The sequence below is a fragment of the Galeopterus variegatus genome, unplaced genomic scaffold, assembly GCF_000696425.1.
Source record: "Galeopterus variegatus unplaced genomic scaffold, G_variegatus-3.0.2 Scaffold7457, whole genome shotgun sequence".
NCBI lineage: Eukaryota > Metazoa > Chordata > Mammalia > Dermoptera > Cynocephalidae > Galeopterus > Galeopterus variegatus.
The window spans coordinates 7,946-22,317 of record NW_007733568.1 but is presented as its reverse complement, the minus strand read 5'-3'; the positions used below and the strand labels follow the sequence as shown (position 1 = coordinate 22,317).

The 14,372-nt window shown below is 37.2% G+C and overlaps 1 protein-coding gene across 1 annotated transcript in view; it reads right to left on the bottom strand.

Annotated features, from left to right (window-relative positions):
- The window catches only part of LOC103607476 (protein Hook homolog 3-like), a 33,287-nt gene extending 20,115 nt beyond the window's left edge, over positions 1–13,172 (bottom strand). Inside the window, exons 1-5 of the mRNA XM_008591975.1 lie at positions 13,062–13,172; positions 12,306–12,416; positions 11,324–11,411; positions 6,180–6,249; positions 3,395–3,535 (exon numbers count right to left, since the gene is read on the bottom strand). Coding sequence (XP_008590197.1) covers positions 3,395–3,535; positions 6,180–6,249; positions 11,324–11,411; positions 12,306–12,416; positions 13,062–13,172 — 521 coding nt within the window. The remainder of the gene's footprint in view (positions 1–3,394; positions 3,536–6,179; positions 6,250–11,323; positions 11,412–12,305; positions 12,417–13,061) is intronic.
- Between the last annotated feature and the right edge of the window lie 1,200 nt (positions 13,173–14,372).

Below are 14,372 nucleotides of genomic sequence, written 5' to 3'. Positions count from 1 at the left end.
GAGACCGGTCCGCTCACTGGTTGAGCGCGGTGCGGGTGCGACACCGCGGGTTGCAATCCCGTTACTGGTCACGAAAAAGGACAAAAAGGAAAAAAAAAAAAAAATAAGTAAGACAACATTATTTAAAACACTTAACCACAATGTTTAGAGCAAGTAGACACCTGACAAATATTAGCTGTTATTATTATTATTCCTATAGATCATAGGTGGCCATAATTTAAAGGTAAATTATCATAAGTGTTGTAATTTGAGGAACAAACACAACACTAAGTTGTTAACAGCTGTAGATAACACAGGAAGTTGTGAGGCCATTAGTCATCTACATACACTGATCCTCTATGATTGACAACTAGCTATTCTGTTTCTCATGAGAAAAGAACATAATTGTAAATAAAGCCTGTGAGAAACAATGTAAAGCACTATACAGGACGTTAGGGGCATATTTCACTGAAAAAAAATTTAGGGTAGGGAGAGGTTTTCCCAACTAAGATGGTTAAAACAACCCCAAAGCAAAGGATTAACGCAGTGAACACAAGACCCTTTCACCACAGGGACTGCATGATGGGCAGCTGTTCCTATAATCCCCCTTCCTCCACCTTCTCCATTTCTTCTAAGTACATAAAAAAGTCACTAATACTCTATGCTCCTAAGAATTGATGTGAAAAGTTTCTCCTTCTGTTTATTCTTAATGATGCTCTTACTATTACGTGGTATTTACACCAACTTATACTGTTTGCTGACTCTTCCTCAGCAGCTTTAAAAATTTCATCTAGGAAGAAATGTAAGATATTGTCATAACAATATTGTCATAACAAGTTTGACTCACAAGATTGACTCTCACCTAGAAATTGCCAAATCAATTAGGCATAATATACAAAGATTCTGTAATATCAGGCAAACTATAAAACTGTTAATAAAATGTCAAATCCCTAAAAAATGACAGAATGAATATCACAGCACTAAGACAAAGGAAAAACACTGTATATTTGGTATCTAAGAAACATTTCCAAAAAGGAGAAGAACAAAAAGACAGTTACAAACGTAAAAGTAACCACTGTCAGAGTAAGCTACTGATTTTAAAGTAACTCTATATAATGTAATATGCTGAAAACTTGCAAGCAGAAAAGTGATTTTCATGTTAAATCCACAGATTCTAAATTCTCAAAATACATGCCCAGGGTCCTTAGGCAGGAGCCAAGGGACAGACCCCTCTGCCTGAAACGGGCAAGAAACAGAGCACGCCCAGGATCCTAGGCAGAAGCCAAGGGCAGCATCCCCCATGGAGAGACATGCAAGGAGCATGCCACATCCACAGCTGCCACAAAAGCAGCTTAACACCACAGTGGTAGCTACAGTGACCAGCCAGACACTCAACCGCAATGACACAAGGAGAGTCACCAGCGGAAACTGCAAAAAGAAGAGGACGTCTTTCTCCTCAAAGCCCACTCCAGCATAACAGAAGAAGCAACTGCTCTACCATGCCCCTGCTTTACTTCTGATTTTAATTTCTGTATTCTCTCCTTTTTTCTTGGTCAGTCTAGATAAAGGTTTGCAAATATTGTTATCTTTTTAAAGAATCAAAAAAAAAAAAAAAAGACTATTAAGCAGTCTCTGCAAAGCACCATGTAAATATTTAATCAAATATTAACCTTATGTAAATCTTTTAGGGTATAATCTTTATATGTCTTGTGCAACTTGTTAAATATGTAATTATCATTCAATTTTTTGACAGACTTTGTTATGGGAGATTGAAATCAAGATCAAAACTCATTTCTCATGATGACCTAAGTTTTTTCTCTTTATTTCATTTCTGCATCTCTTCTGACAGTTTTGAATTTTCTATTTCAGATACTTAAGAACACCATTGCTGGGACCAGATGCTCCACCCACAACCAGGCATACTGCCAGCTCCATGGGGCCTGCCTGGGGTCTAGAGGCATGGACCCAGGGACTGGACTCCCTCCCACAACCAGGCACACTGCCATCACCACCACCAACTAGGTTAGGAGCATGCCAAAAACACCACCTCCGTGTGGGTGGCCCACCACAGACAATACAATAATCACGGCTGCTGTAAAAGCAGCTAGATGCCACAACTACCATGCAGATAGTCCACCAGCCAATGGAGTGCATTGACACAAGGAGAGTTACCAGCAGAGACCAAAAAAAGAACAGGATGTCTCTCTCCACAAAGCCCATTCCAGAGTGACAGAAGAAGCATCTGCTCTATGATAATATTAGGGGACCTGAACACACCTCTCAGCATTGGACAGATCATCTAGGCAACAAATCAATAGAGTAAGCATTACTATTTTGGAAGGAGAGAAGAAATCTAGGGTTATCAGAGGTGGCGGGGGGGGGGAGGGAGAGGGGGATGGGGAGATATTGGACAAGGGGCATAAAGAATAAGTACAATTTGTAACAATATATATGCTAGTAATATTGATTTGATCAAAATATGCCAATGCTGAACCCCAAAAATATGTATAATCAATTATGATTCAATAAAAATTTTTTTAAAAAGAACACTATTGTTTTCAACAGTTCATTGTAATGCATATTATTAAAAAATGGTAAATTGTATGGTATATGAATTATATCTTGATAAAGCTGTTACAAAAAAAAAAATAAAGTTATACAAGGTCAAATGAAAAAAATAATTAAAAAATTCTCCAAATAATTGATTTGTTCTTAAGATGAATCATTTCCCTTTAGGGTCACAATAACTAACAGATTAGAAAAAAAAAATGCTTTGTCAATTCAATTTTGATGAAATCTACAGCTTTCCCTACATCAATGAATCCTTTGAAACAGTGGTCTGTGAGAACAGGGTAAACTTTATTATCCTGATCATGAATAGAAATTGAAATTATTGTGAAAGACTGTGAATTAATGACCAGGTTTGTGTTTAATCCTCCAGTTTTAATCAGTGATTAGAAAGGGTAAGTGGTGGTGGGCCGAGCCCGTGGCGCACTCTGGAGAGTGCAGCGCTGGGAGCGCAGTGACGCTCCCGCCACGGGTTCGGATCCTATATCGGAATGGCCGGTGCGCCCACTGGCTGAGTGTGATGTGGGCGACACCACACCAAGGGTTGTGATCCCCTTACCGGTCACGAAAAAGACAAAAAAAAAAAAAAAAAGAAAAGAAAAAGAAAAAAATAAAGGGTAAGTGGTGGGCTTTGGTTTCATTCTGCTTGAAGAAATAAAGAAGATAATGCTGTTATAAAGAGGCACAACACTTTTTGGCAAGTCTGCCCAAAAGCGGAGAAACAAATTAAAGTACTCTTAGAAAGAAATACAATAGTATGTAATCAGTTTTCAAACCATAATTCAAACCTTCAAATCAAAGCAAATAGGGAAAGCCCTGGCTGGATGCAGCCCCGTGTACAATCTACCTGTTCTCTGTTTCCAGTTCATTCTTGCGCAGATTTGCATCATCCAACAGGCTCTGCAATAAGGCAATTTTTTCATTGTCTGAACCCTCTTGGTTAAGTTTTAACATCTTATTCTCATGCTGAAGACGAATAAGTTTCTCCCTAAACATGCAAAATAAAAACTGATTATCTGGTACAATAATACAATACAGGTCTCAAAATCTAGGTATGCACTGTTAGAGATCTAATAAATAGAATAGAGATGAAAAACAAAGAACTTCGCTTCTGTTATAACTAAGACTTTACTCTTCAGGTATTATAAGAATGGATAATCTAAAGACAACAGAGTCTCTAAAGATCATGATTTGTAATGCACGAGATTTCAAAATCCTATTTCCTTTCTGATTTAAATATTTAACCCATAAATGTCATTATTTATTTGTTCTTTGGTTCTCAAAAGAAAACATGACCTCTAATGCTACATTCTTAAATTACTAGTCATTTGGTAGCAAGATTTTCTTTTCTTTTTTTTCTTTGTGTGGTGGCAAGATATTATACTGAATGACCACTGCCTTCAAGATATGCAGTCCACCCATTCCTATAAATACGTAAAATTATATTCTCAGAACCAGTCAGACTACTAGAGTCAGGTTATTGGACTGCACTGCTTTGGGCTCCTCATGCTACGCCAAAAGCTTACACTGAGGGATGTTAAAAGCAATAACCACACAGAACTTGACACTGTATGTACTGTAGGGATGATAGAATTGAATATAAATTCACATGAAGCACTCACAGTTATTGAAGATATAATTCGTTCCTTACTTTATACAGGGTCACCTTTAGAGGGCCCCATGAAGATAGTAGTATTGCATAACAGATACTATACAAAACTGTGCTTCTCGTGGAAAAAGAAAAACCAAATCAGAATGAGAAACAAACACACACACAAAAATCTGCTCTTATTTTGTAAACACTAAAAATCTCATAAAGTACTTTTACTTTGGCTACTGAGAAGATGAGAGTCAAATTTTTGACCCGCTTCAAGAAATTATACAGAACTTGACATATTATGAACATGGGCAATATTGACGTCATATTTTTCAATTACAAAGTCAACACACTCATCATAGGGAAAAAAAGATAAATGAAAATACAAACCCTCCATAACTCTATTGGTGCAAAATGACTATTGCTGAAATACAGCCTTTTAATTCTATGCATAAATATACACATACATATTTTAAAAATGGGATCACATTTAGGTACACTGGTACCTGGTATCTGCACTTGAAATTTCAGCTCTTCATATAATTAAATATTATACTTTAACATTTTAAATAACATGGTGCTAAAATATAGTAATAAATCATTATTTAATCAATGCCCAATTATTGGGTATTTAGATTGTTACCAATTCTGAGCCTTAACATGTTAATACTGATCAGCTTTATAAATATAATAAATATACCTTTGTGTATATCCTTGGTTATTTCCTTAGAATTAATTCCCAGAAAAGTAAATTTTGGGTCAAAAAATGGGTACATTTTTAGACAATAGAGAAAATCTGCCAATCTGCTCAAAAGAAGTTTGACCACGTTAATCTTTTACCCCTTGTTTATGAGGTTTCCAATTTCTCCACACCCTTAACATCAATGAAAAGTATCAAATATTAACCCACTGTCTGTGACATATGCTGCAGACCTTCCAGTCCCATTCATCATTCATTTTCTTCACAGCTCTTCTGCACACAGACCACATTTTAATTTGTGTCTAGTCACACGAAGAAAAGCATATTTGTTGAACCATTGTCATTGTTCTTTTCTTAGCTTAGAAACACAACTGCAATACCAATAAGCTTCCTTAAAAATTGTTTTTTCAGCATAACCATTTCTAAGTATTCATAAGTAATAAGTGCCCATTTGTTCAACTAATTTTATTGATCCAATTATAAAGCAGTGTATCAGATGACAGAAAAGTAACAGGTACACAAGATGCTTCCAGACTTGGTATTGCATTATACTCCTCTTGTCCTTCTTTAGTAAATTCCAACAATAAATCATCTTCATTTATTCAACAAGTATCTGAATGCTTTTTTCAACTTTTACAGTTTATAAAACTCTTACACAATCATTATTTCATTTAATACCTCAAGAGATGTTCTGAATAATCAAAGCCGGTGTCCATTTTCAAAAGGGGCAAATAGGCCCAAAAAAGGTAAAAGCAACATTCAGGATTAATCCTTCTCTTCTGCTGGACATTTGATGCCTTCCTCTCTACCCCCTCACACCCCATTTTTCATTTTTTACATACAACTAGGTATGTATTGAAATAAATGTAATTTTTAAATGCTATGACAAAATACAAGTGGAAGGCGTTATTAGGGAAGAATGTAGAGATGGGGAAAGATGTCCTCCTATCTATACCATTCTATCATTCCCAGAATACTCCATTTGTTAGTAGCTAAGTCTTAGTAATTAATTACTTTGCAACCTGATAGTTAAGCATAACCTTTGTCTTTGGACTAAGTGTTCTCACTGCTAAATGTTTGCTGAGGATGTCTAAGCTCAGGATATATTTGCTTTGTATGTGTGATAGATTGTCCTCCTGAAGCAAGAAAATCAATTCTCTGTTGAGCCTGTTGAAGAAAGCTTCTAACATGCTGAAAACATGGAAATTTAATATTGAGTTCATATTGAAAGTGTCAGTAATAAAGAACAGGGAACTGGTCCTCTTTTGATTTTAGAGGAGTAAGTTTACTCCGGGAACACTATGCAGATGACTGTGAACATCACAATCTCCTTACCTGATTTCAGGTGTAACAATCTCTGCTGCCAGACTGTCTGAAGGTTCCTGACTTCCCAGAGGCATTAGCCCTGTAGATATACAAACATGAGTATACAGTTAGTAGAAGCACAACTACCTCCTTTAGTTAAGCCATACAATTTCTTTTTTTTTTAAAAAGATGACCGGTAAGGGGATCTTAACCCTTGACTTGGTGTTGTCAGCACCACGCTCACCCAGTGAGCAACCGGCCATCCCTATATGGGATCCGAACCTGTGGCCTCGGTGTCATCAGCACCACACTCTCCCGAGTGAGCCACGGGCCGGCCCTAAGCCATACAATTTCTAAATGAAACCCTACTTTGAACATTAACATTAACAGCTAAGATCATTGTTTTTCACAAGTAAAAGACCATGTCTCAGTAGTCTTACAATATTATTATTGCTTTTTACCATTTTAACTATTTTTTTTTTTTTGTCTTTTGTCTTTTTCTGTGTCCGGCAACGGATCGCAACCCTCAGTGTTGCCCCCGTACCGGACCGGGGACCGGCAACGGGATTGCAACCCTCAGCGTTGCTCCCGCGCCTCGCTCAGCCAGTGAGCGGGAACCGGTCTGTATGTGGGATCTGAACCCTCGGGCGGGAGCGCCGCTGCGCTTCCCAAGCGGCGCACTATCCAGTGCGCCACCAGGCCGGCCCCATTTTAACTATTTTTAAGTCCTCAACTGAACGGCAAAAATGTTTCATAACCATCACCACTATCTGCTATTTGCTATGGTTTGAATGTCTGCTCCAAAACTCATGTTAAAATTTATTGGCATTGTAACATTAAGAGGTGTGGCCTTTAAGAGATGATTAGGTCATGAGGGCTGTGCTGTCATGAAAGGATTGATGCTGTTATTTTGGGAGTGGGTTAGGGAGTGAGTTAGCTATCGCTGGAGTGGGCTCTTGATGAAAGGGTAAAGTTTGGACTGATTTCCTCTCTGTCTCATGGCCTTGCTTATCCTTCTGCCATAAAATGACATGCATCGCCAGATGCCAACGCCATGCTCTTGGACTTCCCAGCCTCCAGTACTGTGAATCATATTAACTTTTCTTCTTTATTAGGGTACTTCAAAAAGTTATGGAAAATAGAATTAAAGATAATAGAAATCTTTCCATAAACTCTTAGAAGCTCCCTCGTATAAGGTACCCAGTCTATGGTATTCTGTTGCAGCAGCAGCAAACAGACTAAGACACTATTCTCAAAACTTTTTCACTACTCAAAGAGAAATCCTGTAACCATTAAGCCCCATTCATCCCTCGCCTATCCACTGGTAACCTCTATCTTACTTTCTGTCTGTCTCAATGATTTGCCCATTCTAGACACCACATGTAAATGGAATCACATAATATTTATCTTTTTGTGTTGGCTTACTTCACTTACTGTAATGTTTTAAAGTTGCAGCATTTATCAGAACTTCACTTCTTTTTAGGGCTAAATAATATTCCACTGTATGTATATACCATGTTTTGTTTATTCCTTCATCTTTCAATGGACACCTTTTGGCTATTGTGAATAATGCTACTATCTGGTTCAGTCCTTGCTTTCAATTCTTTTGGGTATATGAGGGTACTTCAAAAGTTCATGGAAAGATTTGCACTATCTTTTAATTCTGTTTTTCCACAAACTTTTTAAAATACCCTCATATACTTAGGAATGGAATTGCTGAATCATATGGTAATTCTATGTGTAACTTTTTGAAGAGTCATCAAACTTTTCCACAGCAGCTTCCCTATTTTACATTCCCACCTGCAATACACGAGGGTTCAAATTTCTCTACATCCTTGCCAACACTTATCTTCCCTTTTTTTGGCAGGGGGTGTTAATAACTATCCTAATTGATGTGAAGTGATATTTCATTGTGGTTCTGACTTGCATTTTCCTAATGACTAATGATGTCGAACACCTTTTCACGCACATATTGGCCATTTGTATATTGTCTTTGGAAAAATGTCCACTCTTGTCCTTTGCCCATGTGTGAATTTGGCTTTTGTTGTTGTTGAGCTGCAGAAATTCTTTATATATTCTAGATATTAATCTTTTACCAACCAAATGTACGATCTGCAAATATTTTTCCCACTTTGTGGACTGCCCACACTAAATTGGAAGTGTTCTTTGATGCAAGACAGTTTTTAATTTTGATGAAATCCAATTTATCTATTTTCTCTTTTGTTGCTTGTCCTTTTGGTATCAATTCCAGGAAAGCACTGCCAAAACCAATGTCATGAAGATTTCCCTCTGTTTTCTTCTAAAAGCTTTATAATTTTAGCTCTAAGGTTTAGGTCCTTGATCCATTTTGAGTTAACTTTTATACATGGTGTAAGGTAAAGGTCCAGCTTTTTTTCTTCTTTTGTCTAACTGCTCTGGCTAGCACTTCCAGTACCATGTAGAATAGAAGTGGTGAGAGTGTGCATCTTTGTCTTATTCCTGATCTCATGGACAAAGCTTTTGGTCTTTTACCATGTTAGCTATGGGTTTTTCATATATGGTCTTTAACATGTTGAGAAAATTTTCTTCTACTCCTAGCTTATTGAGTTTTAAAAATCATGAATGAGTACTGGATTCTGTCAAATACCTTTTCTGCATCAACTGAGATGATCATGTGTTTGCCTCCCTGCATTCTATTAATATGCTGTATTACACGGATCTCTGTAACTATGCAAGTCCCATGCAGCCTCAAAGTAGTTTTACAATAAATTTTGAAATCAGGATGTGACTTCTCCAACTTTTTCTAGATTTTTTTTGGTTATTCTGATTCCTTTATACTTTCCCACAAATTTATGATCAGCTTGTCAATTTCTATAAAAATGTCTGCTGAGATTTTGGCTGAAATTGCATTGAACCTTCAGACCAATATGACCTATACAGCTCATAACTGAAATCTTAAGTACACTGAATCTTCCAAAACATGAAGATGGAATGTCTCTCCATTTATTTAGATCTTCTTTCAATTTATCTCAGCAATGTTTTATAGTTTTGAGTGTACAAGTCATGCATTTCTTTGTTAAACTTATTCCTAAGCATTTTATTCTTTTTTTTTTTGTCTTTTGTCTTTTTCCGTGTCCGGCAACGGATTGCAACCCTCAGTGTTGCCCCCGTACCGGACCGGGGACCGGCAACGGGATTGCAACCCTCGGCGTTGCTCCCGCGCCTCGCTCAGCCAGTGAGCGGGAACCGGTCTGTATGTGGGATCCGAACCCTCAGGCGGGAGCGCCGCCGCGCTTCCCAAGTGGCGCACCATCCAGTGTGCCACCGGGCCGGCCCGCATTTTATTCTTTTTGATACTACTGTAATTTCATTTTCAAATTGTCCACTGGTAGTATACAGAAATATAATTGGTATTTGTATACTAATCTTGTATCTTGAGACCTTGTTGAACTCATTGATTAGATCTTTGATTTTTTTTTTCATCCTCCCTTTCCAATCTTGGATGCTTTTTGTTTATTTTTCTTGCCCGATTACGCTGGCTAGAACCTCTGATACCATGTTGAGCAGAAGCAGCAACGTGAACATCTTGCCTTGCTCCTGATCTTAGGAGAAAAGCATGCAGTCTTTCATCATTAAGTATGAGGTCAGCGCCGCACTCTCCCAAGTGTGCCACGGGCTCGGCCCGAGCTATGGTTTTTTTCTTAGATGCCCTTCACCAGGTTGAGGAAGTTTCCTTCTATTCTTAGTTTACTGAGAGAGTTTATTAAGAATGGTGTCACACACTTTTTTTTTTTTTTTATAACATATGCTTCTTTCTGTGTCAGGCATATACAAGAGTACTTCAAAAAGTTTATGGAAAAGTGGAATTAAAAGATAATACAAATCTTTCCATGAACTTTTTGAAGCACCCTCATACAAGATATACCTCATGCTTTTTAATGGCTCTACAGCAGAGAGTTGAATGAGAATGCCATTCTTGTACTGTTGAACTTTTAGGTTGTTTCTAAATTTCACTATTAGAAACAATGCTTTAATTCATTAAGGTAAATTCCTAAAGCAAAATTGCTAGGTCAAAAGATATGTACATAAAGAAGGTTAAAACACACACACTCATACAGTAGCAAAGAAACAAATATGAGAGTTCACATGAGATGGCCTATCTTTTCTAGATGATATGGGAGCTGAGAGTAAAAGGGTTGAGGTTCAGGTTAGATTCCTAAAACTTTGGAAAAACTGCCAGGAAGCAATGAGGATCAAATTATAATTAGAAATAATGTATTTTTGGTGAAGACAATCGAGAAACATATATAATTTTCTATAGCTTGCCTTGTTAATTTGGAATAGAGGAGGGAAAAAAAAACTTTAGGCTATCTGAAATAGAGTTTGACAAGCATGGTCTAGAAACAGGTCAAGAGAATAAGGAAAGACAATACTGTTAAAATGATTGATATGCAGTCTGGATAAACTGGGAAAATAGTCAAAGGAGAGTTGATTAATAGAGACAACAGAGAAGGGGTTAGAAGGTGAAATGAAGTAGACAAGCAGGTCTGTTAGAAGAAATGAGGAGAGAAAATAGGAGGCTGTAGTCAGAGGAAAGCAAAAATTCCAGTTTCGGGTAACTAAAAGCCAAGGGCTGTCTTGTAGTGTGGGAGTGAACTAACCATGAGGCTGCATGTCATTTGTCAACCAGTCCTCACAGTTCTCCACTGGGAGCCCAAAGTAGTAAAGGGTACACATTCAGCTACGTGCTGCCCCTTTCATGTAGGAAAGGGCAGTTTTCTACTTGAGATCATCCCTTAATGGATTAATACCCACCTCACTTTTCTCAGCTGGAAAAAACACTGATTTAGACAGTCTGATATACTTTTAAAGAGATCATAAGAAACTTTTCAGAATAAAATTTTTCAGAATAAAACTTTAAGACAGATGATTTCACAAATGTTTATTATGCTTTTAACCTAATAACACTTAAAGCCTTAAATATTTTTTAAAGTAGACAAGTAAACCTAGTTCCACAACTATAGCTATCTGTCTTAAAATCTGAGTAACAGTTGAAAAATTTATATCAATTTTATTGCCTATTCACCAATTCTTCATTTTCATCTATTAGTACAATTATCTTAAGGTAAACCTATTCCTTTTACTGATATCATTATAAATAAATCATCTTGCTTGGGCTACTAAAATGTTTTCACCTGGAGTAGTGAGCTGCCCTTCCTGAGCCTGTACACAGCGAAGCTCTTCAATGGTTTCCTTCAGAGAATCCCTTTCTGCTCTCAACCTCTGGGGGGACATAAAAACAAGGAAGGTTAACCTCAAGTTTTACAAATTTACTCATAAATTCATCTTTGCCTTATCTAACAGAATGATAAACAATAGTGAATATGGACATGTTTTACCTTTTGATCTTTTATGGAAAGGTCATAAAAAAAGGAAAAGATTAAGACAATTTTTTCCATTTAACAATACTGAATACTATGTGTATACAGTACTATGTGTGTATATGCTACTTTGTGCATAACTGTGTATAGCAAAGCAATATGTTATACACAGTTAATCATTAGAAACAAAGCTGGATGGACAGCTCAATTGGTTAGAGCATGGGAATGTAACACCAACATCAAGGATCCCTGTACAGGCTACCCACCAAAAAAAAAATCATGACAAACAAAACTCTATACTCACCCTTAGCAATAAGTAACTAATTTCTTAACATTCCTTTCATTAAACACTAAAGATCAAAGGACAAAGACTTTAAATATTTATAAATCATGACAAAGTAAAAACATTTTTAAAGATTCAAAATATGCTATACAACAAAAAGAAGTGTCCTCTATATTAACCACACAGAAAACAGAAAAGCTACATAAATCTATAGAAAGTCATGAGCAGAACAATGTAAAAGAGGCAACAATGATACAAAAGATAAATATACATAAAATAAATTAGAATAGAAGTAAAAACACACTTTTTATCTTTTATTTCAGATCAATTTCTGAAAAACAAATGAATCTTCTGTAATTTAAAAATAATCCCTGTACCAGCAAGCTGCCAAAAGTAAATATCTAATTTTTTACTCATAAACAGAAGAAACTAATGTAGTCAAAACATGAATTAAATATTGCTGCCTCAATTTTAGCAATGCTCAAAACCAAAATGCCTAATACATATACTCACATCCTTTTCTTTTTGAAGACTGTCAACTTTTTCTTTTAGCCGCTTATATTCAAAATCTAATTTATCTGCTTTCTTTGCTTCTTCAGATAATCTATTTTGCAGTTCTACTACCTGGTACAGAAAGAAACCATTCATTTGTATAATTTGAAACATTCGAAATTATCACTATTTTCTTCTACAGGTCTATGAAAACCCCCTCCCCACCAATACTCAAATAAATACATACGATTCAGTAGCCAAACACAACAGACAGAACTAGGAATAAAAACCTGCCCAGATACTACAGGTTTCCAAATCAGAATCATCCAGAGTAACAATGTGCAAAATTATAAAGAATCTATAGGACTTCCATTTCCAGCAATACAGACAACTGGGTAATCTGAAACCCTTTTTGTATAAAACAAAGTAAATACTAGTGGAGGGGGGGAATCCAAATGCATAGCTGAGCTTACGAGAAATTCACAGAGGTTAAAACCAGAGTGGGCAGTTCACACAGAAGCTATGGGTAATGAGGTGCCAATCACCAATATCAGGAGTCTAGAGCTTTGAGTTCAACACAAGATAGATGGTTGTTAAACCACTATGGGCTCTAATAGGTGGCAAGTCAAGTAAACGGGTGGATTAGGAAAAAAAATCCATCAGGTGGCAAAGTAAACTGAGTGCTTTGGGTTTAAAAAAGCATAACTTGGAAATATGTAACCATGGTTCGTTAATACACAGACCTCTACTTAAATTTTTACTACTTAGCAAGCAAACCGGGAGGCCCAGGCGGGAAAAGCCCTGGGCAGGTTTCACCCCGCCCACACAGAAGTCACTAGTGCTACCATGACCAGGAGATACTGCACCACTTCCGCAAAGGTGATCCATAATAGCCACCACCACAGATTTTACTAATACAAGGACAATTTGCTGCCATTACAGCAACCATAACCACCATGTTGGTGGCCTGCCACATATTTGACTGCTTTGACACAAGGAAAGTCACTAGAGGAGCCTGGAAATAGAGGAGGAAGTCTTTCTCATAAAAGTCCACTCCAGAGTAATAGAGGCAACTGATCCACCAGATGACCAGAAATCAACATAGAGATCCTAGAAATACGAAAAAGCAAGAAAGTATGACACCACAAAATCAATGTAGTACTTCTCAATACCAGACCTTACAGAACGGGAAACCCCTGAAATGACTGAAAAGGAATTCCAAGTAACAACCTTAAGGAAACAGTGAGATAAGAGAAGACTCAGACAACAAAATGAAATGAGAAAAAATATCCAGGATACAAAGGAGGAAATTTACAAAGAGATTAATACCTTAAAAAAGAATGTAGCAGAAATCCTGGAACTGAAGGATTCATTCAATGAAATAACACAACTGAGAGCTTAAGCAGCAGATTAGAGCAAGCAGAAGAAAAAATTTCTGATTAAGAAGACGGTCTTTGGGCTGGCCCGGTGGCGCACTGGAGAGTGTGCCGCTTGGGAGTGCGGCGGCGCTCCTGCCGAGGGTTCGGATCCCATGTGGAGACTGGTTCCCGCTCACTGGCTGAGCGCGNTTACCGGTCAGTAAAAAAGACAAAAAGGAAAAAAAAAAAAAAAAAAGAAGACGGTCTTTATGAAATAATCCAGGCAGACAAAAGGAAAAAAGAATTTTAAAAAAATGAAGAAAGTCTAAGAGGGACAGCAGGCAACCTTAAGTGCACAAACATCTGAATTACTCATAATTATTCCAGAAGGGGTGGGGAAAGGTAAAGATATTGAAAAACTACCCAGTGAAATAATAACAGAAAACTTCCCAGGTATAGGGAAAGACACAGACCTTCAGAGCCAGGAAGCTCAAAGATCCCCAAACAGATTCCATCCAAAAAGATCCTCTCTGAGACCATTACAGTCAAACTGGCAAAGTTCAAAGACAAAGAGAGAGTCCTAAAAGGAGCAAGAAAAAAGTGCCAAGTCACTTATAATGGAGCACCCATCAGAATAACATCAGACTTCTCAACCTAAACTCTAAAGGCAAGAAGGAAACGGGATGACATATTCAAAATGCTAAAAGAAAAAAACTGCTAGCCAAGAATT